This window comes from Zalophus californianus, chromosome 1 (assembly GCF_009762305.2).
Source record: "Zalophus californianus isolate mZalCal1 chromosome 1, mZalCal1.pri.v2, whole genome shotgun sequence".
Taxonomy (NCBI): Eukaryota; Metazoa; Chordata; class Mammalia; order Carnivora; family Otariidae; genus Zalophus; species Zalophus californianus.
Window position 1 is genome coordinate 108,535,629 of NC_045595.1, and position 26,571 is coordinate 108,562,199.

Below are 26,571 nucleotides of genomic sequence, written 5' to 3' on the forward strand. Positions count from 1 at the left end.
GAGGAGAGCCCATGTGCTCAGCTACCTCTCCTGCTGGTGTTACCAGGAGTCAGGGTTAAGCACAGTAGTATTCTTCTAGGTAGCCAATGTAAATGGGTCAGAGAATTGGTTATGTAACTATCATGTAATGAAAGGAAACAGTTCCTTAGAAGTCATAAATCTTGCCTAGGTTTTGAGTTTTCAGAGGATTTTTGCCAGGCAATGGATTAGCAGAATTATTCTTGAGGTTACAAACCCAGTATCTCAGATGCTGCGTAAAAGGCGTAAACACGCATGTGCGATATTTGCCAACCAGCAGAGGTATTCAGAGCCACCTGGCCCCAGCCCACCAATGCCATGAGGATCCTGGTAATCTAATGTAGTTATGAAATCACACCTGGTGGATACTTGCTTCGTATTATCACCCACTGTTGCTCTCCTTGGAAGATGGCACTTTAACAGAGGGGCAAGGGGGAAGAACAGGCATCTAGTATTGATTCGTTCGGCACATTTATTGAGTGCTTATTCTTTACTAGGTCCTGGAGATCAAGTGATGAACCAGGCATACTTGGTCTCCCTCTCCATGGTCATATATAAAATTGGGGAGTGATTTTCCATTGTGTGGAAATTAATAGTTGTGCTCAAATAAAACAAAAATTAAAAACTGTAAAACTGTCCATAATAACCCAGGGCATCACAGGCCCATTCATTCATACAGCAGCATTCATCTCTTCTAAGGACGTTTCGATAAGAAGACTGGCTCGTGCTTTCTGTCATTCGTTAGCATGTGACCCTCATTCTGGGAGAATTACAGTATGCTTGAATGCACGAGAGTAGCACTGAAACAAGAGAATCTAGCATGCAGTAAGTTACCATGGGAACAAGCCCCTTTTCCTCCAATATATTTTTGTGAAGTAGATTCAGATGGTAAATACTTTAAATTCTCATTTTTAAGTGAAAATAGTCTAATGGCATTAAAATTGCAAGAACTTTTAAAATACGGTTTTCCTATCTTGATATGGTCCAGTTTCTATTCCTTCGAGCATGCACATTATCAGTGAGAGGAAGAACTAATTAAAGGGGAGCCTTAAGTGATATGGAAGGGTCTCGGGGGCACTTAGCTCTCTAGTCTCTCTTTGTCTTTCTCTTCCCTGGCCCCCAGATCCACCCTCCTTTTTTGGGATTTGGTAGGTGACTTGAACTGAAGGTACCCGGGGGAGCAGGATTTAAACCCAAGCAAGCTCTGTGTTGTGTGGCATTGAGGGTAGGAAAACCCTTAGTTTCTCTCTTTCACCCCAGTCTCTTCTGTCCTATGCCTAGGCTGATCTTAGAGGTTTTCATAGGATGATAAGAATCTCTTCACAAAAACCATCCTAGAGATTTTAAGGATCAAGCAGGAGGTATCAGAACGGGAGTTAGGGCTACCGGAACATTTTTTGGTTAGAATTTTTATTTTATCTCACATTCCCAACCACTCTTAATTTCAACCCTTATCCCTTATCCATTCAAAGACAAAATTTCAGAAGGAAAAGCTAAAATAGAGCATGACAAGATACATAGTCTGCTAAGGAGGAAACCTTGTGAGACTTTTACCAGATCAGGATGGAGGGCAGTCTGACTGAGAAGCAACAGCCCTCCATTTTTGTCAGATTAACACATTTTCCATCATTGCAAGTCTGGTGAAGGATTCGTAGGGGAACTTCATCTTATTCATCTGTTTTGCTTGGTCTCGAATGTCTGCCTAGAGAGCAGATTGTGCATCTGGGCAGAGGGCCACAGTTGGTTAACGATGCCTGCCATGGGTTAGTGGTGGTACTCTTGTCCTGCACTGCTTTCCCCAAACCAGAGTAGTCTTAAATCAGTGCTGATCTTTAGTGTCGACATGACCACCAACACAAAGCCCCAAATGAACAAGCCCCAGATCTCACTTATCTGCAGCAGAATATAAATTCATTTTTGGTAGAGTACAGAATGTTCTGTTGGTGCTCTGTTAGGAAAGTATTTCTAGCAGCAAATAGTTTGCTGCCACTTATCTGGAATATTTCTGTGTTTAGTGAAGATATTTTATTATATAACAGCAACTTAGACATGTGAAACCTGCCTGGCGTGTTACATGTCTCCAGCGTAAGTGAATATGACTCTCTCTGGTGGGATGCTGCAGCTGTTTCGATTGACAGCTCATTCAGGTGAGGAAGAAGTCCAAGAATGATTTGCGTTTGCTTTCGGCAGATGGATATTCATGAAGGAAGCATACCTGGAAAGGACGCCATTCCAGGAAGGGCACAGGACAGCAGTGATTATAACCAGAGCCCTACTTTCTGGGCTTCTCCGGCTAGAGCACTGAGTGCTTCTTAGCCCGGCTAGAGTCCTCCCTAAATTGGGTGGGGGAGGGGCCAGGCCGACAGGTTTTTCAGAGAGTGTGGCTGGCACTGAAGAGACTTGGGCTGGACTGGGCCTCATTCTGGGGACCCTACTTGACAGGATTGTAAAAGACTTTTGTGTCTTTATCGGTTGGTGACCCTCACTGTGCCTAGCATAGTTCTGGGAACCCAGTCTGTGGTAAAAAAAAAAAGTAATACATGTTCACTTGATTTATCGGTGAGTAAAGCAAAGTAGAGACTGACCAATTTGTGGGTATTACATGTTTGGCAAAATACCAGTAAAAAAAAAAAAATTACTGGAACATGTTTCATCTTTAATTTTCTATTTCAAACACAAATTTGATTTATTCACATCAGATATTTGATTAATATGTTTCAGGTACTATGACCAGGTTTTTTGGTCATACTGTGGTTAGGATCAGGTACTTGAACAAAGGAGACATGGTCCCTGTCCTCTAGACCTTGCTAAGAAAGACAACGTAAACACAATCTATATAATTAGTTACAACCATAGTAGGGAAACCAAAGGAGAAGTATAAGGGGTTTATAAAGACATGAAATGACCCAGCCCAGAGGGTCAGGGAAAGCTTCTTGAAAGAGATGAAATTTAATCTGAGACTTGAAAGATGAGCCGGGGTTTGGTAGGCAAAGTGGAGGGCAGCAGGGTACAAGGGGGGCAAAAAATGAATGACTGAGTTTCGCCGGGCACCTGTAAACCAGCATTTTCTTCTGGTGCATCAGCCAGGACCAGAACACATCACTGGCTGTGGCCTTCTCGATTGACTCCCCTGGAGGCTGCCCCTGGGGTGGCTGACAGCTTTTCCGCTGCCCTGCGGATCTTGCCACAGCATAAATCCACGGTGAGAGGCTTTACTATGTTGATGTGTGTGATTTACGTGCTGAGATGATTCGACAGCTGGTCTTCTTGGAAAATACTACGGTTCTTTCTCAGCTCCAGCTGTTAGTCTTTTTGCTGGATGTCTAGATTGAAGGTTGGCTGGTGCTCATAGGCAAGCTGAGCGGGCATCTGTGGGCAGAAGCAGTGGTTTGAGCATGGGTGCTGGACTCAGAAAAGCCTGACTGGTTCAAACTGAGGCTCAGTTGTTTTTGAGTTTTGACTTGAGCTCTCTTAGCCTTGGTTTTGTCATCTCTAAAATGGGTCTAATAGCCATCTCATGAAGTAGGCTTGGAGATTAAATTAAATGAGGCAGTATATATGGGAAGCATGTAGCACTGGGCTTGGTGGTCATACATATCAATTGTTTGCTCCTTGACATCTACCAAAGCCTGTCACCTTGAGCTAGACACATGGGAGGAGATTTTGCTGGTTGACTGATTGAATCACATTTGTTGTCTATATTAAATACATTTGAATCCCCCCTATAGATTGGTAGATTTACCCTACAGTCCTCAAGAGCTCTGAGGAACACTCCTGTCTGACATGCCAGTCACATTACCAACTGACTATTAAGAAGGCTGTTAGTATGGTATGGGTACATTTATAGCTCACATTTGTGTCTTTTCTACCCATCACAGAAGGGAGAAGGGGAAGCTAACAAAAGGACATGTGCCGAGTATATAAAAAACAGCTACCTCATTGTTGACTTTGTTTTTACCCCACAATGCAGTCCTGCTTTTAAGACCGTCACTTGCTAAAGCAGCCACGAAAAGCCTAGAGAATACATAGTTCTTACAGTTCTAGGAAGTATTAGAGGAAAAAGGATACAGGCCATGATTAAGCTTTTCTACCATAGACTTGTCTTTAAGTCATCTTGAAGTCCCAACTCCTGAGAGGCCACCGTGATGTCCTTGGGGGTCTGACCATTCTCTGCACAACTGGGGAGCTCGCGCGGGCAGGTCACAATCATTCGAAGCATGGCCGTGATGGTGCTGGTGCCCGTGAGTCAACAGTCAAACAGGGCTCACTTGGGTTTCTGGTTAGGAGGCACTGTTTCCAGGAAGCCTCTTCTGGTCCATCAGAGGTTTCTCAAAATCTAGACCTTAGTGATGAGATTAGAATTTTAGTGGCAAAAAAGAAAGAAAGAGAGGAGAGAAAGGTTGTGTAACATGATTGTTTATAAAACATGATCATCTTGGTAATACTACAGAGATGAAAAAATTCACAGGGCTGAAATACATTTCCATTAAAATGTCCTTCAAATAAGCCAAATTACTTCACAAACTCATTTAAATTTCATTGAGGGAACCAGAATGCTTTTACTTTGGCTTCAGGTTTGATTTGGATCTCTAACATCTTTGGTTATTGAAATAATATCTCATTCTTCAGTAATAACTTTCTTGGTCTTTTTTGTAGCTCAGCTCACTTAGTAAAATATGCAAATTTGCCAAAATAACCAATAGATAATTTAACATAGGAAGCTTTAAATTATGTCTTAATTATGCTAATGTCAAAATAAAAGATGGGTGGCTTGGTTTATAGTATATTGAAGTAAGTAGCATAAACACATATTTCATTAGTGCTTTGTTTTTCATCTTGTACTTTGGCAAGGCTTTTACTGTGATAAATGAATTTTCCTTTTCATTGGGAAAAGCCAAGTTACTGTTGTTTTTGGTTATGTACTTGCATTCCTTCAGACTATAATAGTTAAAGACAAGAAACGGTAAGGGCTATTTGCCTCTGAGACATTTATTTCTTAGATTTACATGATAATGACCTTATGAATGGTTTCTTATTTTTTCAGTTTTCTTTAAACATTTTCCCAAAAGACGCGTGGAGTTAAAATAATGAACAAATATTTTGCATTTATATGAAAACCAGCTAGAAGTGAACTAGTCCTGACTACGTACTACCTAGAACTCCTGTGGCTCTGAATTCTCACAGACGTGTATTTTTAGCTGTCCTTTTGACGTGTCTAAGGTGAAATTAAGCTGCTCCTTCTTGCTTCCCCTTGCTCCTCCTAAATCCCTGTCTTTGTGCATAATTCAATGCCCCCCCCTGCTACCCAGGTGGAAATCGTGAATAGACATCCCAGCATCTTCCTTGACTTCCCATCTGATGAGGTTTTTTTTCTTTCTGTGAACTTTTCCTCCAAATTGTTACCCTACTCTGTGTCTTCTCTTTTTGATTTCCTACTGCCAGGCTTGATGCCCACATTAGCCGTTTTGCTGGCCTGCTTGCGGTCTGTCCTCTCCCCACTTGTACCCCACCCCTTCTCTACCCCAGTTTTCTCTGGTCGGATGATTGATTGTCTTCATCACCTCCAGTAGTTCTCATTGTCCACAGATGAAGCTCAAGCTCCTCAGCATACAGTCAAGCCTTTGCAGTCTGGCCCTGACCTGCTTTTCAACGCTCATTGTCTGCCATGGGTCCTCCTGTGGCCAACACGTCAGTCCCACTGAATGCCAGTTTCCCGATTCGTTCCTATAGCTGTGTTGTTTCCCCTGCCCCTCTGCTCCCACTAATGCCATTCTCCTCACACCTGTCCTCGCTGTCAGTCACTGGCCCTCTGGACTTTTCACCGTATGCCTCTGTTAGAGGTCTTGTATTCACGGGTACCATGCTTCCCATGGGCTACTCATCTGTGGGTGTTGGGAAGGAAACGATCATTTCCTATTCAGCTTTCATTTCATGAAGTCATCTCTCCTTGGCATATAACTCAGCTTCTTCTGTAGTGGTTCTTGGTATTATACTGTGACTTCTTGATGTATACTATTTTTGGCAGAGTCAGTGAGGTTAAAGTTCCATCCCTAGGTATATAGTGCCAAAGACTTGAAAACAAGGACTCAGACAGATGCTCGTGCACAAATGTTCATAGCAGTATCATTTGTTCACAATGGCCAAAGGGTAGAAACAGCCTAAGTGTCCATCAACAGATGAATGGATAAGCGTAATATGATATATATATATATATATATATATATATATATGCAATAGAATATTATTCAGCCATAAAGAGGAATAAAGTTCTGTTACATGTGTCAGCATAGATTAACCTAGAAAACATTACACTAAGGGTAATAAGCAAGACAAAAAGCACAAATATTTTATGATTCCACCTATATGAGATATCTTGAATAGGCAAATTCATAGAGATTGAAAGTAGATTAGAAGTGATCAGAAGGGGGCGCCTGGCTGGCTCAGTTGGTTAAGCATCTGACTCTTAATTTCAGCTCAGGTCGTGATCTCAGGGTTGTGAGATTGAGCCCCGTGTTGGGCTCTGCACTGGGTGTGGAGCCTGCTTGGGATTCTCATGCTCCCTCCCCCTTAGCACCCCCCCCCCCACCACAAAGAAGTGATTAGGGGCTGGGGAGAGGGGAAATGGAGCATTATTAGGTGATGCATATAATATTTCTGTTGGAGGTGATAAAAATATTTTGGAAATAGTGGTGAAAATTTTACAACATCGTGAATGTAATTAATGCCGTTGAATTGTAACACTTAAAAATGATTAAAATGGCAAATTTTATGTTACATATATTTTACCCCAATTAAAAACATACATAGTTCATATAATTAAAAAAAAAGATACTGACACCACCACCCTTAGGCACATATGTTCCAACATGTGGTTGTATGCATACGTGTTCTTTCTGTATCATCTGTGTTTATCAGCCTTACCTTCCCAATATAACATGGATTTCTTGAATTCAGGGACTAGTCTATATAGAAAATATCTTTTAAGAAATGGCTTTTAGGGTGCCTGGGTGGCTTAGTTGGTTAAGCGACTGCCTTCAGCTCAGGTCATGATCCTGGGGTCCTGGGATCGAGTCCCACGTCGGGCTCGCCCTGCTCTTCCGGGAGCCTGCTTCTCCCTCTGCTTCTGCCTGCCACTCCCCATGCTTGTTCTCTCTCTCTCTGTCAAATAAATAAAATCTTAAAAAAAAAAAAAAAGAAATGGCTTTTAAATGTCCTTTAGCAAACATAGGGGTTTGGAGTAGGTTGTTTTTGCAATTGCTGAAACTTTTAGGAGAGTGTTTGATAATTGTACTTGAATGTTAATAGACTAGTCTTGAAAAAGTGATATGAAGCTAGTTTGGAACATAATTTGGTATTTCTAACCTACTGTTTAAGAATTGTGCATATTAACCCTGATACCTTTGGAAGGAAAGGCAAATAGCCCAGCCAAGCGTGCTTTAAGTTTTTTCTTTTGCTGTTTTAAACAAAAGGCTTGGATAACTAGGCCAGTTACATCTATGGATGGGAATCCTACTGATTATTTTCCCTAAATCCTCCTTAAAGGAAATAAAAATTTTTCTATGCTTTCTCTGAGCATAAGTAATTTTAGTCTTCTAGGCGTTAAGGTATATTTCTTCATCTTTTAAAGTCCTATGGAAACGTTTAAAATAAAATCGGTAATGATGACAAACAAATACAGTATATACTACAATGCACTTAATGTACATGTAAATGTGTAAAATCAAAACCTCTTAAAATCTGGATTGTTTTATTGCTGAGTGCCAGAGTATTCTTTGAAAATAACTGAGATGCAAATGTGAGAAAATGTTAGCTTATATTTACTATTAATCATCTTGTGTAAATTTCTGTTGTCTCATTCACTGTCAGCCTTGAATTTTGTATTTGGAGTCCACCCAGCAAACTAATTAGGAGTGATGATGTGATGAATGTTAAAGAGGTTATTGAAAACTAAATTTCTCATGGGGTGCCTGGGTGGCTCTCTTGGTTAAGTGTCTGCCTTTGGCTCAGGTCATGATCCCGGGGTCCTGGGATTGAGCCCTGCATTAGGCTCCCTGCTCAGCGAAGTCTGCTTCTCCCTCTGCCCCTCCCCCCTGCTTGTGTGCACGCACTTTATCTCTCTCTCTCAGATAAATAAATAAATAAAAATCTTTAAAAGAAAAAGAAAACTAAATTTCTCCTGTATGATTGTTCCAGAGGTCAACATTAGAAATTACTGTTAATTTCACCTTCGTTACACTTTTTTTGGAAGATGCTTTGGCCACACAGTGACAGTTCTTTCTAGCAGATTTTCCTATCCCTCCAAACATGGACAGTAAGTGTGCTCTAGGGGAGGTTTGTCTCAACTTTTACTGTGTATTCGAATCATCTGAAGATCTTGATAAAATGCAGGTTCGGATTGGGGGGATGGACGTGGATGATGAGATTCTTCATTTCTAGTAAGCTCTTAGATTCCTGGTCTATGGACTACATTTTGAGCAGCAGTGCTCTGGGTAGAAACCTGTTTCAAATATCTGATTTTGATGTGCTGTTGAAATTGGCTGCCCTCTAGGGTTGCCAGATAAAATACAGGATGCTCAAGACGTCCCATTCACTATTTTTGCACATTACCTGTACTACAAAATAACTCATTTATCTGAAATTTAATTTTCACTGGACTGGACACCATATAGATAGATACATACAAACACACCCCAAATCGCAACCCTAAAATGCAATCTTAATAATTTCTGAGTACATTTAAATGTCATGCATATTATTAGATTTAAAATAATATGATTATTTTCAGAAAAAGGACTCAGAATTAGGTTTATTTCAGACTTTCTTTTTTTGAGAGAGAGAGAGAGAGAGCAAGTGGGGGAGGGGAAGCGGGAGAGGGAGAGAAGGAATCTTAAGCAGGCTCCTCGCTCAGCAGCATGGAGCCAGACACAGGGCTCGATCTAACGACCCTGAGATCATGATCTGAACCGAAACTGGATGCTTAAATGACTGAGGCCCCCAGGCGCCCCTCAGACTTGTTTTTTAAATACTTTAGATGTTTTGCTCATAGGCTTTTCAATACAATAAAATATGGAAACATGACTGCACCCCCTCCAATATCTAGGGAATTCTTGGAAAAATAGTGAAATCTGTACATTCTAAAATATACCTGAATGCACAGAAGTGCCCTATGTTATCAGTGTTGAACACTCGAAGTAATAAGATGTTAATATGATAGATTTGAATTTGGACAATCTTTATAGTTTTTTCTTGTATCTCTTTGAGTTGGTATTGTGCACTGTTGATATTTCCAAATCCTGTATATAGTAACATTACATGAGAATAATCTTTGATTTTTTCAAGTGTATGTAAGAAAATGTAAATGCTTTTCTTTGTTTTTCCAGATTCTTTACAGAGTTGGAAGCAAGACATCAGAATAATATCTTCATAGATGATATAAGTGACATTGTGGAAAAGCACACAGCGTCCACATTTGACCCGTATGTGAAATACTGCACAAACGAAGTCTACCAACAGCGCACACTACAGAAATTGTTGTAAGAGATGTTGTTGAACGTTAAGTGAATAGCCTAACCTCATTTTAATTAGGTTACACTGATTGAAATTAATTGATCTCTTACATCATGTTTAGAAATACCTCCTGATGGACTGTTTCCCAGGACTGCGTTCAGGGTGAGGGTGTTTGAATAGAAAAATCTAGTCTGTGGACAACTTTCTCTCTAAAGCAATTATGAAATACAGGTTTCTGTTACTGTTTTCCTTGTTGTTTTAAATTGCTGCAAGACACAGGAGTGATCATCATTCTAAAACTCCCATTTTTCTAAGCCATTAACTGGCCATTGAGTAGTTTGCCTGAGGCCAAGCGAGTATTTGAGTTGAACTAGTGCCTACGATCCAGATTCTCTACTCTTCTAATCTTCCTCCGTTCCGGTGACAACTCTATTAAGTTTTTTATAGGAATTGCTGATTTTCCCTTTCTGGGTAGTTAGAAGTGAGGAGAAAAGGGAAAGTCTGAAGGAAAGCATAGAGAAAAATGTTCTTAAAGGCTTTAATTGTGCAACAAAAAAGAATGAAGCTTTAAATTTCCCTCCTCACCTTTTTCCCTTTGTCCTATTTAGGTACTTAGAGTTTTGACGTGATGGCTTTAACCTTAAACGTCAGCGATTGTGCAGTAATGTCTTGTCTTATGTCGGGGGACCCTGTTTATCTAACGTAGCTATCTGTTTTCCAGCGCAGTGTGAATTGCCATAAACTCCATTTGGGGGCTGACGGCTATTATCACTTATACCCCCTCTGTGGGTTGTGGCCTTTAGGACCACAGCGTGGAGCTCTGGTCAGCTGCTGTGCAACGTGTGAGCCCCCGTGGAGGGACTGGGGTTGGTGCTGAGAGAAACAGTTCACTGAGGCTCACAAGTCCCTGGGAAGGGCTGATTGTGCCCCTTCTCCCTCCACACCCTCATGAAATGCTTGTGTCGCTGGGTGGAAAACCAACAGCCGGCAACCCCAGATGAGGTTTTTGAAGTACAGAGCCGGGTTTGTTGGCACTGTTGACATTTTGGTCTGGATAAGTCTTTGCTGTGGGTGCTGTCCTGTGCATTGTGGCATGTTTTTAGAGCATCCCTGGCCTCTGTGCACTAGATGCCCCTCACTCCAGTTGTGACAACCAAAAATGTTGCCAAATGTTCTTGGGGGGCATAATCTCACCCCTTGCTTTTCTTAATCCCCCACCCGCCCCGGGACCCCGGATAACTGTTAGAAGATGCAAGTTACGTGTTTGAAAGCAAAGCCTTGAATTAGAGCTAAATTTCATTTTGTTTTCATTTTATTTTGCAAGATTTATAAAAAGTGAATAGGTACTCCTGTAACTCAAAAAATAAAGGTTCTAGGGGCACGTGGCTGGCTCAGTGAGTAGAGCATGGGACTCTTGATTTCAGGGTTGTAGTTCGAGCCCCATGTTGGGTGTAGAGATTACTTAAAAATAAAATCTTTAAAAAAGAAATAAAAATTCTATCTGAATTAGCTTAATGATACCATCATTTGAGCTTTCATATGGAAAGTAATAGTTGTGTTTTCAGGGGTTTTGTTGCAAGTATTGTGAATTTATATTTAGGGCAGTGACTAGCTGCACACTGGAAATGCTTGAGCATCTTTGAAAACAAGCAAATATGCCATAGATGCCCAGAGTCCATCCCAGACTATTTAATCAGAATCTTTGGGGGTGAGGGTCCCAGGACCTGAGTGATTTAAATATGCAACTGATGTGGAGTTTGATTTTTTTTTTAACCTACTAAAAATCTTTTCAAAGCTAGTGGGTAAGGAAACTTAAAATTCCTCAATTTGAGAAAATAAAAATAAAACATTTCTGTGTCATTTCTTTTAATTTGCTATTCTAGGTATTTACAGATTTATGAACCAAAACATTTAATTTTCAAAATACATTTTTTTAAAAAGGTTACAACTTCCACTTCCCTGCTTCTCGGGCTCCCCCCGCTCCCCAACATGGGATGACAGTATCCAGCCCCCCCCGCTCCCCAACATGGGATGACAGTATCCAGCCCCCCCCGCTCCCCAACATGGGATGACAGTATCCAGTCCCCCCCGCTCCCCAACATGGGATGACAGTATCCAGCCCCCCCCGCTCCCCAACATGGGATGACAGTATCCAGTCCCCCCCGCTCCCCAACATGGGATGACAGTATCCAGCCCCCCCGCTCCCCAACATGGGATGACAGTATCCAGCCCCCCCCGCTCCCCAACATGGGATGACAGTATCCAGCCCCAGCCCCCTGTCCCCTCCCCGTTGTAAGTTGTAAGTTATAAGGGAACTCCTCAGAGCTCCTCGTGGGTGAAGTGAGGTGAGAGAGAAAGAGATCTGGGGGTAAGGGCACCCACTGAAAGTCGGAAGACCTTGGTTTGACTGTCTTCACCAAATACCAGGTCTGTTACTTGGCAAGTGGAAGATCCTTCTGAGACTCCATTCTTATGGGAATCCCCTCTTGGCCCTCATTAAATGTTGTATGGCTGTTTCCATGTGAGGTCATATCTGTGGGTGCATCTTGCTAAGTTCCATAAAAATGTTGTGGCAATATTATCACTGTTCTTATGTCACTGGGAGGGGAGAAATATTCTGGCTGCCATGGTCAGAAAGTTTTCTGTCTCAGAAGCTTTGAAAAAGGCCAGAAGCCTCCTAGTAAATAAATCCAGTCCGATATTTCTTAGATTATCATCTGGGGCTAGAGAAGTGACTTAAAACATCATTTGTTATCTTTTTAATGGAATGCATATAGATTATCAGATAGGAGATCTACTCTGTACGCTCGCTAATAATTGATCTGTTCACAGATACATTCACCATTCTGATACCATTGCCTCTTCATTTGTTTACTTACCACTTCTATAAATTTCTAGCTCATACATTTCTTATTGTTCATATTATCTTAAACGCCTGTCTTATATTCAGTTGTTACTATAAAAGGCAGACAAGCCATCTGTGTCTGTGTAATTTTTGTCATTTTATATATTAGAAATCATAATATATGAATTTACAAGAACATTTTATACAGGCATACCTAGTTTTATTGAGCTTCACTTTATCGCACTTTTAACAGAAGATTGGTGGCAACGCTGCATCGAGCTAGTCTGTTGCTGCCATTTTTCCAATAGCGTTTGCTCACTTGGTGTCTCTGTCACATTTTAGTAATTCTCACAATATTTCAGACATTTTCATTATTATTATATTTGTTACGGTGATCTGTGGTCAGTGATTATGGCTCACCGAGAGCTCAGATGATGGTTAGCGTTTTTTAGCCGCAAAGTGTGTTTTAATTAAGGTATGTACATTGTTTTTGTTTTTTTTTTTAAGACATAATGCTCCCGCACACTTAATAGACTACAGTGTGATGTAAACATGACTTTTATACACACTGGGAAACCAAAAATTCCTTTGATTCACTTTATTGCAATATTTGCTTTATTGTAGTGGTCTGGAACCAAACCCACAATATATCTGAGGTATGCCTGTGATATGTTTTTACTTCTTAACTTGAGGAGGAAGTATTTTGAGTTTCTTCTTTCCTTGTTTCTTCTCAGAGCCACCAACCCATCTTTTAAGGAAGTACTATCACGAATTGAGTCCCATGAAGACTGTAGGAACTTACCCATGATCTCCTTCCTCATTCTTCCCATGCAGAGGGTGACTCGCCTGCCCCTGCTAATGGACGTAAGACGTGATCTAATGGCTCTTTCCTCTTTGGGTAGCTGTGCTGCTATCAATCTGGTTAAGAAAATTATTCTTATTTCACTTAAATCAATGTACTATATCTCTTCTTTAAAATCCTCCAACTAAGTGAAAAGGTGCTATTCAGTTGGGAAGTCTCACTGTGTTTAGTATCTTTGGAAATTACCTTCAACTTAGGCTTGTGTGGGCACTCCGAAGATTTCAGATTACATCACTCGCTTAACATTTATTGAAATGGGAAAAATATTGGCTTATTGAAGACCAGAGCCTTGGATTCCATTTCCAGCTGAGCCACTAGGCATGTGACCTTGGGCAGGTCACTTAATGTCTTCAGCCTCAGTTTCCTCAGATTAACCACCAAGATCCCTTCCCTGGAGGGTTCCAAGAGGCTGTGGTGCTTCTACTGCACATGGGGATGAGATACTCTTCAGCATTAGAAGACATGAACTTGCCCTTTTTTTCTTTGGCACAAGGGCCAGCGTCCTTATTGTTTTAGGGAACGTTCACGAAGAAAACAAGGATTTAATTTCACCATTTTGAATGGTGGCCATGGCTGGGGGCGGTGAGCAGAGACTGTCTGGTCTGAAGTGCAGCTGGGAGGACAGTGAGGCAGGTGGGGGCGGTGGACGGGGTCGGGGGGAGGCCCTGCTCACCAGCTGGGCTGGAACCACAGCAACAACTACGAGGAGAGAAGAACCAGGTGGCCCAGCACAGCTCCCAACCGGCTAGTGGGCCAACTAGTATCTTTTTGATCAAGTTAAAATATTTTGCCATAGTTTTACTTTAAAATTGGATCATAATGTAAATGTCAGCTTCAACATACTTGATTTTTGCATGTCAAAACACAGGATAAAAATACAGCAAAAAATTATGATTGAGTAAGGTTACAAAACAAATTCCATTTTCCATATTCCATTATAAATTCAGAGATTTTCTAAAAGCACTGACATTTTGCAATGAGTGAAAGCATGTGATCATAGTCACTTTGTTGGCTCTGCTGCCTGGTTTGGGGGGGTAGGGGGTTGGTCATTGTTTCAGAATTCCCAACACCCTGCTGCTCTCCAGCTTCACCTCAATTTACTACCTTCATATGCTTCCCTTGTGATTCTCTCCTTGTGAATATTGGAAAACTTGCAGAATTTTGAAACTTTAGCACTGATTTTTTTTTTTTTTTTTTTTTTTTGAGATCAGCATTTCTCATGTCTAAGGATAGAATGCAGCCAGGCTTTCAAAACCAAATTTTGGCTTAAAAAAGGTTTATTTGTAGGTTCCATCCACATTTCTTCCCTGACTTTCCTACTCTGCATCTTTGTTCACGTTGTTGTTGGCTGTCACATCTCAGCTTTACAACTAAAACAAGCACGTCTTTCAGGCACTAGTTCTAATGCTCCTTCGTTCATGAAGCCTTACTCAGTGCCCTCCTGAACAGATCTGTCTTCCTCCCCATCTGAACACCCATAGCACTTTGAGAGAAGGGACTCTGAAAGGTAAACTTGGTGTCCTTGGAGCCCTGTGCCCTTTGGAGTAAGATCTGGGCACAAATTCTGGTTCTCCCACTTACGATATGATCCCTGACAAATTGCCTAATTTCATCTGAAGCATAAATATAATATGTACTTGAAGGATTGGCATGAAAACGAATGAAGTAGTAAATGTTAAGCCTGACAATAATAGGCACTCAGTGTTTTTTTCACTAAATTCGTGTATACAGTATACGGGCTTGTCCTGAGTTATGTAAACATTGTGAATTTTTCAAAGATACATTTGAGGAGCAGCTGCTATACTTTCTTCCATAAGATTTTATCAACAGTAAAAAATCATTTAAAAAGAGTTTATTTTATAAGATTACTAACACTTTCCTAAAAATATGAAACTTTGATCTAGAGAAATATTTCAAATTTTGATATTTTTTAAATAAGAAATGGGTACTTTTTAAATACAACATTTCTTGCAATGTTAAGAATTTTCAGGGTTCCTTTTCATCTGAAAATGTATTTCAGGTATATTTCTTTAGATTCTGTATATGCTGTGATCTCTCAGCCTTCTATATTTTCTCTTTAATTTTGGGAAAATTGCTTGAATGCGTTGGGACTCACAGAATCTAACATACTGTGTTGTACGATGTTGGAGAGTTAGTGCCATGAATGGCCAGTGGACTCAAAACTTTTTTGGGTCAAAGACCCTTTTGAGATTCTGAGTAAAGCTAGAGTCATTCTCTCTAGAAAATTTGGTATGCACAAAATTTTACATAAAATTGAAGTGTGCAAAGACAACTCAGGACTCAGGATGTCTGCTTTCAGGGACATGAACCAGTATTTTTCATACTGCTTCTGTACACATTAGTGGGTCATGAAATTATTTTTGAATCATAAGCAGTGTTTATTAAAAAAGTGAAACAGAGGGGTGCCCGGGTGGCCCAGTTGGTTAAGCGTCTGCCTTCGGCTCAGCAGGGAGCCTGCTTCTCCCTCTCCTCCCTGCTCAACTCCCTCACTATCTCCGTTGCTATCTGTGTCTCTCTCTCTCAAATAAATAAATAAAATATTTTTTTAAAGTGAAATAGAATAGAATGTGTGGTATGTGATATGTATACAGTTCATAATATGATTAATTATTATTTTTTAAAAAGCTTTTTTCATTTTTATGTACACATGTACTGGTTGCTAACATAAGTGGATTTCTTACAGTGGGCCATAGTAAAAAATTTGAGAACCGTTAACAAAAGCCCACAGATGGTACACACTCTGCTTCTCACATATTTGTGAGATTTGTAGGCCTAGTACTCACTTACATTCAAGATACCAGTTCCCAACTTACCTTCCACTTCTGTTTGATGCCTGTTGCCATAATCAGTTTCCCACATGTGAGAATCTGGCCACCTGGGCAGAATCTAAATGTACTTAAAGCATACTCTTTTCAATTTTACTTCGTTTGGAGAGTTAGTTAAACTTATCAACTGAGATGAACATTTTTAACAATTAAAATGATTCCATTGACCTTGAATGGATATGGATTCAAAAATTATCTGTATCCCCATTTACCTTGAATTGACCCTCTTTGAAGTCAATTTTAGCATCACAAAAATTGCGGTGTAACTATATCAAAAGAAAATCTGGCAGCCTGTTTTTCTTGATCTTTTTATTCAGTGGTATTATCTACAAACATAATTACCTTGAGTAAATGATGATGATGGTAATAATCAGTTTTATCATTCATTGAGGGCATACTGTATGACAGGCACTCATAAAGAACTGTACATGTATTATCATTTAATCCTGACAATAGCCTTGTGACGTAGTTGGCTTTATCCCCATTTACAGATGAGGAAACTGAAACCCTTACAGGGTAGGTGACTTGCCCACAGACAAATAGCTAGTAAGGGACAGAACTTGGATTTGAAACCAGGTTCCTCCATCCCTGAAGTCCATTCTCTTTTTAATCATTCCCTGGATTTACTTGGATCCTGTGCATTTAAAGACTGTTTCCTAGTTTTTGTCATTGGATTTTAATGTAATCTTCATACTCATCCATAATGTTGTGTTCAGCATTGTTAAGTTTGCTGTGAGTAAGAGGATGTGGCTGGACCTTGGTTTTATTTTACTAAATAAACAAACTGATTGATTTTTTTGTTTTTCTTTTACTTCACTGCAGACTATCTGTCAGAAAACACCAAAGGACTCTCCGAAGTATGAGGTCTGCAAAAGAGCGCTAAAGGAAGTGAGCAAGGTAACTGTTGAATAGCTAGCTCATCACACAGTAAACTGTTCAGCGTCTCGGAAGAGCACACATCTGGGTTTGATGCTAAACATTGGGAGTTCTCAAAGCCATTCGCACAGCATTCTTTAGGTAGCTGAGAAACAAAATAACGTTTGCTGCACTCAAATGAAATTAGTATTTTTATTGTTTTATGCAGTCTTGCTGTAATGGCCAATAGAGATCTCATTTTCTCTTGGTGTCTGGATAGTTGTTTATTCATTCTTTCATTAAATAGCTATTCACTGAGTATCAACAACTGTGCCAGACATGATGCCAACCCCTGAAAATATGATGATGCGGACATAAGACAGCTGTGGTTAATGCCCTCATGCAACATGCTGTATAAAGGGGAAGGCAGGTGTTAAGCAAGAATTACGATAAAGGATGGAGAGTGACATGGTAGTGAAGAACATGGTGATGTTTAAGCTGAAACCTAAAGCAAGCTGAGCTCTGAACCGGAGCTTGGGGGTGGGGGGAAGAGAGTGTCTTGGGTATGTGTAGAAACCCAAAGGCTGGGCGCCTGGGGTGGCTCAGTCGTTAAGTGTCTGCCTTCGGCTCAGGTCATGATCCCAGGGTCCTGGGATCAAGCCCCGCATCGGGCTCCCTGCTCCGCGGGAAGCCTGCTTCTCCCTCTTCCACCCCCGCTGCTTGTGTTCCCTCTCTCGCTGTCTCTCTCTCTGTCAAATAAATAAATAAAATCTTTGAAAAAAAAAAGAAACCCAAAGGCAAGAAAAATATTTGGAGGATTTGAAGAACTGAAATGTTCTTCATGTAGCTGTAGAGCCCAGTCTAGGAAAGACTACTGGGGGGCCAATGTTAGGAAAGTGTGGGCCTTCTCTTACAATGATGCAGAAGCTATAAATTCATGTGTTGTAAAGGTGACAGTGGGGATGGGACCAGTTGGTGAGGCTTTTGTAGTTGATTAGGCTAGAGGTGACAGTGGCTTTTATGGATGTATAGTAAGATATAGAGAAGCAATATATAATATTGGAAAGGTAGGCACAGAGATCGATTGGGTGAGTGTATTTAAGATCAAAGTCAAGGAATATGGTCTCTGGCTTGGGCAACTAGATGGATGCTCTTATTTACCTTTCCAATAGAAACATAGGGAGAAGCTGATCAGTTCCATTTTGGATATGTGATAAGAGAAGTTCTTACAGAATATTCAAGTTGGCTGAATAAACAGATCAGGAACTCACTGGAGAGACTGGAATTGGAGACCTGGATTTGGGGATCATGGATATATGATGATTTCTGAAGGTGGGAGAGTGGATGAGATGACCCAGAAAGAGCTTGTAGAGTAAGAAGAGTAGTGAGTCTGGGACACGACTGTGAAGAACACCACTACCATTGATCTTGTTTAGGGAAAAGGTACCCATAGAGAAGACTTTTAAAAAAAAAAAAACAAAACATATGAAAGAAGGAGGAAAACCATAATGGCCTGGCAAACGGCAGATGATTTGGTGGAAGGTCAGTCAGCCCAGTTGAGTGCTCCTGAAAGATAGAGTGACTGATGAGTGAAGCAGTCATGGGTTTACCATCAGGTGGGTTGTGTCTTCACAGTGTGGGCATGGGAGCTGGATTGCAGTGCATTGAGGAGTGAGCGGGAGGTGTGGAGATGCAGCACACCAGCAAGTGTGGCTGGCTGTTTCAACTCTGGGGCTGTCCGTGGGGAGAGAGCTGTAGCTTAAAAGGGATGTGTGGGAACGTCTCTTTGTTTGTTTAAAGATTAGAAAAACGTGGGTACATTTAAATGCCGATAGGAATATCGAGCTGAGAGAAAGCAGTAGAAGGTGTGGGGAGTCAGTGAAGATACTGTATGAGCTAGGCAGAGGGGGACAGAGACAATGGCAGCGCCAGAAGCTTCCCAAACCACTTGCAGCTACCACACTGCCTTTGAGTTTGGTACATTTTTGCATCACTTTACTGTGAGGTAGATTCTTTCCTTTTTTTTTTTTTTTTTAAGATTTATTTATTTATTTTAGAGACACAGAGAGAGAAAGTGAGCGGGAGGGGCAGAGTAGCGGGAGAGAGGGAATCCTCATGCAGACTCCCTGCTGAGCATGGCGCCCGACACGGGGCTCAACCCCAGGACCCTGAGATCATGACATGAGCTGAAATCAAGAGTCGGCTGCTTAACCGAGTGAGCCACCCAGGCGCCCCTGTACTGTTTCTTTTAATCAACTTTAAGTTGACTCTATTTTACATATCCCCATCCTTGCCAATAGTACCTACAAAATCATGGGTTTTGTGAGCTAGTTGTTTATTATTCTAATATACATTTTTATATTAAAAGTAAGTTTATCTGTGTCTTAGTTCATTCAGGCTGCTGTAACAAAATACCACAGACCTGGAGACTTATAAACAACAGAAGTTTATTTTTCCTAGTCCTGGAGGTTGAAGAGTCCAAGATCAGGGTCGGGTGAGGGTCCTCTTCTGGGTGGCAGGTTTCTCCTCAGAGCCTTACACAGTCAAAGGGGCTAAGGGGTTGGTAGAGCCTCTTTTGTAAGAGCACTTATCCCATCGTGAGGGCTCTACGCTCATGACTTTTAAGCAGCCCCAAAAGCCCCACTTCTCAATAACCATCATCTTTGGGGTTTAGGATTTCATCATATGAATTTGGAGGGATACAAAAATTAAACCATAGTAATCTGTCAACCATTTAAATTCACCTCTTGACCCATCAGTGGTCTGCACATCCCACTTTGGGGAACACTAAGTGAAGAAACAGACTGACAAATGTGAGGTTACCTAAGGTCCTACCACCAGTGGGTCTCTCCTCCAGGCCCCCGCATCCTGTGCTGCCTTCCTGGAGACAGTAGCAGGGAGGGCCTTTACAAGCTACTAATGAAGGTCTAGCATTGGACTTGCAAGAAATTTTGTCAAATTTTATTTGGTTGTTACTGAGAAGTTGAAAAAGAATTCATACAGAAGAGGAAGGAGGAAGGCTGTAGTTATTGTTGAATTGAGCTAGGAATGATATTTAGTGTTTTTCAAGAATTTCACACCCCAGTTGCAGTAAACCACTGCATCCCTTCGGACATCTCATGTTCCCTGGATTTGACACTGGTACTTGTAGGAAAGGCAGGCAAAAATGTAATGGATCAGTGAATTGCCTTAATCTGATACTATAAGCATATAAAAGGCTCTCTGTGAAGAAATGCCATTCTAGTGACTTGTTTTCTCTGCATTTCTCTCTCGAGCACAAGTTATGAATGTCAGAATTATTTCCCGAGTCTCCTAGTGGTATATGGTAACTAAAACCACTAATACAGCCAGCTCAGGAATTAACTTCTTTTTCATTTGTCAAGGTTGCTGATGGGGTTTAAAGATTCTGGGGGAACAGTATCAGTATTTTCAACAAAAACAGTGTGTAAATAGAGCATTTATTATTCAAAATTAAAAGCAGAATTTCACTTGTTTGCTTTATCTGAAAAGAAAAGAAAGTAGGAGTTTCCAATATTTATTCTAGAGAGTGAAATTCGGTATATCATGGTCCAAGTTCTTAGAAGCAGACTCTACCTAAGGCCCTTGGGCAAGTGTCTCTAGATAGTTATTCATTCTTGGAAAAAATGAGTAATATCTTTTCTGATAATTAAAATGCTAATGAAATTTATTTGCGTAGTGTGAATAATATGTCACTGAAATTCCTCATACATGTTGCTGAGTGAGTGTAAATGCTTACTGAATTTGGGGCCTTGGAAAGACTTATTGACCTCATCGAACAACTCAAAAACAAAAAAGATGTTTCTGTTAAATAAAAATGTGTTTAGGGCGCCTGGGTGGCTCAGTTGGTTAAGCAACTGCCTTCAGCTCAGGTCATGATCCTGGAGTCCCGGGATCGAGTCCCACATCGGGCTCCCTGCTCGGCGGGGAGTCTGCTTCTCCCTCTGACCCTCCCCCCTCTCATGTACTCTCTCTCTCTCTCTCTCATTCTCACTCTCTCAAAATAAATAATAAATAAATCTTAAAAAAAAAAAAAACTTAAAAAAAAAAAAATGTGTTTACTTCCTGACTTTCTGTTCGCATGGTGGGGTAGAGCTTCGGGGAGGGCGATTTCCAGGGAATTTAAAGTTCAGCTGGTGCAGAGTGATGTCTGGGGTTCAAGGAGTGGAGGTCAGAGGGTGGTTTCTTATGCCAGTGAAGTCTTTCCTGCCCTTCTCTTGCATTTAACTCTCCTTAGGAGAATAATTGCTTTCACTCTCACCTCATAACAATGCTACTCCTATTTTGAGATACTGTTAAGTTGTAAGTCTTTCTCCCGGTAGCGAAATAGCCAAGTCTCTTTAATCTTCTTCTATAACTTATTGCTCCTGCCATTTGCAGAAAGGTAGACATACATATCTATTACCTTGGAAAGACCCCTAAGCTATACTGTTACATGAGGAACATTAAGTTGCAGAGCAATACAAATGGTGTAATGACATCTCACTAATAAAGTGTGTTGATGCTCATATGTGTGTTATCGGTATAGAGAAATAGTCCCAGAATCATGCACATCAAACTTGGAACTGTGTGGAAGGGAAGGATTCACAAGGTTTCTGTTTTCACTCTAAGTACTGCTTTGTAAGAATGCATTTAAGGTTTACAAAGGTATATCCTGAAAATAAACTAATAAGTGTACATTATAGAAAATTTGGAAAATTTAGGTAAGAGACAAAAAATAAAATGTATCAGTAATTTTATCAAAAGTAATGATTGTTGGGGCGCCTGGGTGTCTCAGTCAGTTAAGTGTCTACCTTCGACTCGGGTCATGATCCCAGGGTCCTGGGATGGAGTCCCACATCTGGCTCCTCGCTCATCGGGGAGCCTGCTTCTCCCTCTGCCTCCCGCCCCCCCCTGCTTGTGCTCTCTCTCGCTTTCTCTCTCAAATAAATAAAATCTTTAAAGAAAAAGTAATGACTGTTGTCATTCTACTACATTACTTCCAATGGGATGTCTAATCCATACACTGGTATTGGATTTGGAGAGGCGTGGAGAGTGAGGCGTGTATCTTTATACCATACACTGAAAAGTGGATTCATACGGTACCCATTGCACTTACTATTCTACTAGTACTGCCTGGAACATTGTCTTGCATAAATGATTGTGCTCATCTGATTATTTCTAAAGATAAATTTCCAGAAATGGATTTATTGGAACAAAAATGTAGGTATTTTTTAAAGGCCCCAAGTGCCCTCAAAAAAGGTTGTTCCCAAGTCCATGGCCACCAGAAGAAATGTAAATGTCTGTCTTACTGCACACTTCCCAGCTTCAAATATTCTTTTAATCTTTGTGAATTTGATAGATTGAAAATAATTTTTTTTAAAGATTTTATTTATTTATTTGACAGAGAGACAGCAAGAGAGGGAACACAAGCAGGGGGAGTGGGAGAGGGAGAAGCAGGCTTCCCGCTAAGCAGGGAGCCCGATGCAGGGCTCGATCCCAGGACCCTGGGATCATGACCTGAGCCGAAGGCAGACACTTAATGACTGAGCCACCCAGGCACCACAAAAAGATTTTATTTTGAATTTATATTTCTTTGTTAGAGGGTTTGACCTTTTTTATTTTTAATAAATTTGGCCTAAAAAAGTTAGCGAGTTGAATTTAATAAAGCTTTGACACCTGCTGAAGGAAGGCGTTATTTTAATATACCGAGCCTGATTTTAATAAAAACACCAGAGAACACATATGCTAATTAGTGCTTGTCCCTTTGAAACAGTCATTAAAATGGGCTCCACTGATGAGACCATTGCTTAAGACATTTGGAGAACTTTTTTGTTTTTAATGTGCTCTCTGAAACATTGTCTTCTGATGTGGTGGCTGGCTCCACGGACTTTTGCTGATAGAGTCGATATTTGGAAGTTTAGGAAAGAAGATGATAACCCAAACTTAATAATGCCATTTTCCCCTCTCATTTTAAAACGGGATAACTATAAAGGAACTGCTCACCCCACCCCATCTTTTCTTTTTAAGTGACTTATAAAGTCTCTGAAGGCAGTTTACACAGAAACATTTGCTGAGTGTTCTTGTGTTTTTAGGTGCTGGGCTGTGGGCATCGGGCTGACAAATATGAAAATTTCACAGTCTCTGCTTTCCATTCTCTTTAGAGAGGAAATGCCCCAGATAAGTCCTGAAAGATAGGTAGGGGGTTATAAATCTAGATAAGAAGAAGTCGGTCTGAAGAAGTCAGAGTGGGCTCAAGGGTGTTCGGGCAGAGGGAAACACGCATGCAGAGGGGCAAAGGCAAGATGGAACGTGGTGGTTTGGCCAGAAATTTTGTAGGACTGAGGCCCAGGGTAAGAGCAGTTGCCAGATCATGGTGTTGCTAAGACCTAATTCTGAGAGCTCAGGGGAGCCTTCTAAGGATTTTAAGCCAAGGCGTTTCATGATCAGATTTGAACTTACAAAGATTGACAGCATTATCTCCAGGATGTGTAAGCGTGGGATAGAAGCAATGGATGGCAGAGAATTGGGAGGCAGTCTAGGGGAGAGGGGGTTTGAGCCTGAGTTCCGGGAACAAGGCAAAGGGAGGGACGTGGACCGGCAACATTAAGGAAATGTTATGACCGCTTGGATATGGAGGACAAAGGAGAGTGAGGCGTCTGAGAGCAGTGAGGGCCAGGGTTTTGGGATTGGGAAGGTGGGTGATGCTGGAACTAGTCACTGACCTGGAGGACACGGAGCCGCAGGGAGTGGGTGATGGAGCTGATGCTCAGGTTTTGTCATCCTCATTTTAGAGTTTGGGCTGCCTGTGGGTGGTACAAGTAGTTGGAGGTAGCCCCAGGTCCAGGATGGCTACGTCCAGGACAGACCACATCCGGGAACATAGATTTGGGAGCTGTGAATATACTCCTCGAGAGAATTTGTAAAAATGTCTGGAGCAATGGCTGCCTCGTTAGATTTCACTCTGAGATGTCTTAATCCTTTCAGGATATTGCAGTTTCAGATTGCCCCTAACCCCAGCCAGGATGTTTTCGGCCCCTCGTTGTGATCAGGTATAGCCATCAGTCCCTGCATCCGTGAACTCTTTAGGTTCAGACTGAAAGATAAGCTGTAACGGAAGGTGGGGGTACCCTCCAAATCTAGAACTCTCTTAAGCAGTCGGAAATCGTTTAAGCGTCCATCAGTAGATGATTGAACAAATGCGTTGGGGAAAGCGTCTGATCATAGCATAAACTGCACCCTGTCATCCCCCTCCTGCAGCCTTTCTCTTTGCACTTGGAATGCAATCCAGATGCTTTAAGAACTTGTGTGCTTTGACCCTGGCCTCTGTCACTTCGTCTTGTGCCATCTTCCTTGTATCGGGATCTTTTGCTTTCTCAGGCACTGCAGCCGCTTTGCTTTCGTGGGCCCTTTGCTCATGGTGTTCACTCTGCCCAGACCGATGCTAGGACGTGGTCTGAAAAGGTCTCGAGCACAGGAGCTCCTGTCTCCATGGAGTGCGGGGTTCACCACCCTCCCAGCACATAGGTGTGTTCTTGTTCACCAACCTGGAAGCTCTCTGAACTTCATAGTCCTTGGATTTTTATGGAGGCTTCATTCCGTAGGCAAGATTGATTGGCATGATGAGATTGGCCGTTAGCGGTCAAGTCAGTCGCCAGCCCTCTCCTCTCCCCAGAAGTCTGGTGGGGGAGGGTCTGGCGGGGCTGAAAGTTACAACCCTCTCTCTGATCACTTGGTTGGCTCCCCTGACAACCAGCCCTATCCTTAGGGGCTTTCTAAAAGCTACCTCACTAACATAAACTCAGGTATGTTTGAAAGGGGCTTGTTGGGAATAAGAAGACACCCATTTCAGTGTTATTGCTCTGGAGCTTCCAGGAACTGGGAACAAAACTAAATATTATAACTAAAGATGCCCCCATGGCTCTTATATAGGAAATTGCAAGGGCCGAAGGGACTATATGCTGGGAACTATGGACCAAGACCAAATAGGTCTTTTTTTATTATAAATCACGGGCCCTCATCAAGGGACTTTGAATACATTCAGTTGATAGATAATTCAGTAATTCTAGTTAAACTGAGTTTCCCTTAGTTTGGCCATCCTTGAAAAATCATTGACCATTAGATTCCACCCAAAGGCTTCCCTCTTTTGGCATCCTCTGTATTGGTCATATGCCTACAGGTAGCACACGGCATAAAATTTGCCTTTGCAGTTGGTATTTGGCCCCAGCCACGGGGATTTGGAAGTGGGGAGAGAGGAGCAGCTTGCCCTTAGGCCGGCTGAGGTTTCACTGGTGAAGGAGCGGAGGAGGGGCAGAGGAAAGGAGCCAAAGGCCAGAGGCCAGACTGTGGGAGAGCCCTCAGAGGACATGTGTCCCGAAGGCTTTTCAGGACTTTTTTCGCCCTCTGTCTTCACATCCTAATGACACCATCTTCACCTGGGTACAGTGTCTCAACTGTGTAAAACTGTGAGTTCTTTAGCTGTCAGAAATGAGTCTCTGGAGCTTCCAAGTGCAAATTATTTCCTGCGAGAGATCTGCATTTGAAATTGAGGTTTCTCTCTTTGACCTCTTAACCCTCCTTATTATTCTGTGTTCTCAGTTGGTTCGACTATGCAATGAAGGAGCTCGGAAGATGGAAAGGACTGAAATGATGTACACCATTAATTCCCAGTTGGAATTTAAAATTAAGGTATTCTCGTACTTTTTTTTTTTTTTTTAGGTATTTTCGTATTTCTTCATAAACAGATTTATTACCAGTCTTGCTTAAATCTTATGTAAATAGAGAGAGATAGTTGAGGGCAACAAAGAAGATAGGAATTTGCTTTTCAAAGAAGGGCCATAAATTGACTGGAGGGGGAGTGGACTTGCTGAGGCAGTCGCAGAAGTTCCAGGCAGCTCTGCTCTTGCTTATGGTCACCAGATAAAATTGCCTTTCTCCAGGCCACAAGGTTAGATTTATGTAACTAGCACATTCCCCTACCCCCACCCCCAAATTTAGGGAAAAGGCTAGTAAAAAAAAAAAATAGAATTTTAGAATGGAAAGGTGGTTTCTTTACTATTCTCAAAGTGTCCTGCAAAACAGAAACAAAATCCCATGAATTGTAGCACATGTTCTCCTAAATTAGGTAAAGACACTCCTCTTCCAGTTTGCAAAAAAAAAAATTGTTAGTGGAGTGTTCTTTTCAAATTTGTTTTTCTTCCATAATTCTCTTTTGGGTATGTGCTCCCTCTTACTGCTTGTATGATACTGCTTAGGAGTGGATGACAGGATGTATAAAGAAGAAAATGACCCTGAATGGCAAATCTAGGTCATAGTCTTTCGTTGGCTCACAACTGAGTTCTTAATGGAAGTGAGTGCTCACGATTGTGCTTCTATTTTATTTTGTAACTTGTAAATTTAATTAAGCAACTTAAAGGACTGGTTGTATTTTTTCATAGTAAAAGTGCTCCTAAATTGTGTGGTGGATATACAGTGCTGTGGTGGATCAGCGTTTCATGGTCTTAGGCAGAGAGGAGATTCTCTGCCTTGCCACTTCAGGTGGAGGACCACTGGTACAGTATAGCTGTGTGCTTTTATTTTATAAATGAGGAAAATAAAGCCCAGAGAATACTTAATTGTTAATGGGGTCGCTGGGCTAATGG

The 26,571-nt window shown here is 41.4% G+C and overlaps 1 protein-coding gene across 4 annotated transcripts in view; it reads left to right on the forward strand.

The window, feature by feature from the left end:
• Positions 1-26,571, forward strand: part of ARHGEF26 (Rho guanine nucleotide exchange factor 26) — a 119,084-nt gene that overhangs the window by 54,317 nt on the left and 38,196 nt on the right. For all 4 annotated transcript variants that reach the window (XM_027587239.2, XM_027587237.2, XM_027587238.2 and 1 more), the window contains 4 exons: positions 9,399-9,551; positions 13,105-13,234; positions 16,901-16,975; positions 25,529-25,618. In XM_027587239.2, the coding sequence (XP_027443040.1) occupies positions 9,399-9,551; positions 13,105-13,234; positions 16,901-16,975; positions 25,529-25,618 (448 nt within the window). The remainder of the gene's footprint in view (positions 1-9,398; positions 9,552-13,104; positions 13,235-16,900; positions 16,976-25,528; positions 25,619-26,571) is intronic.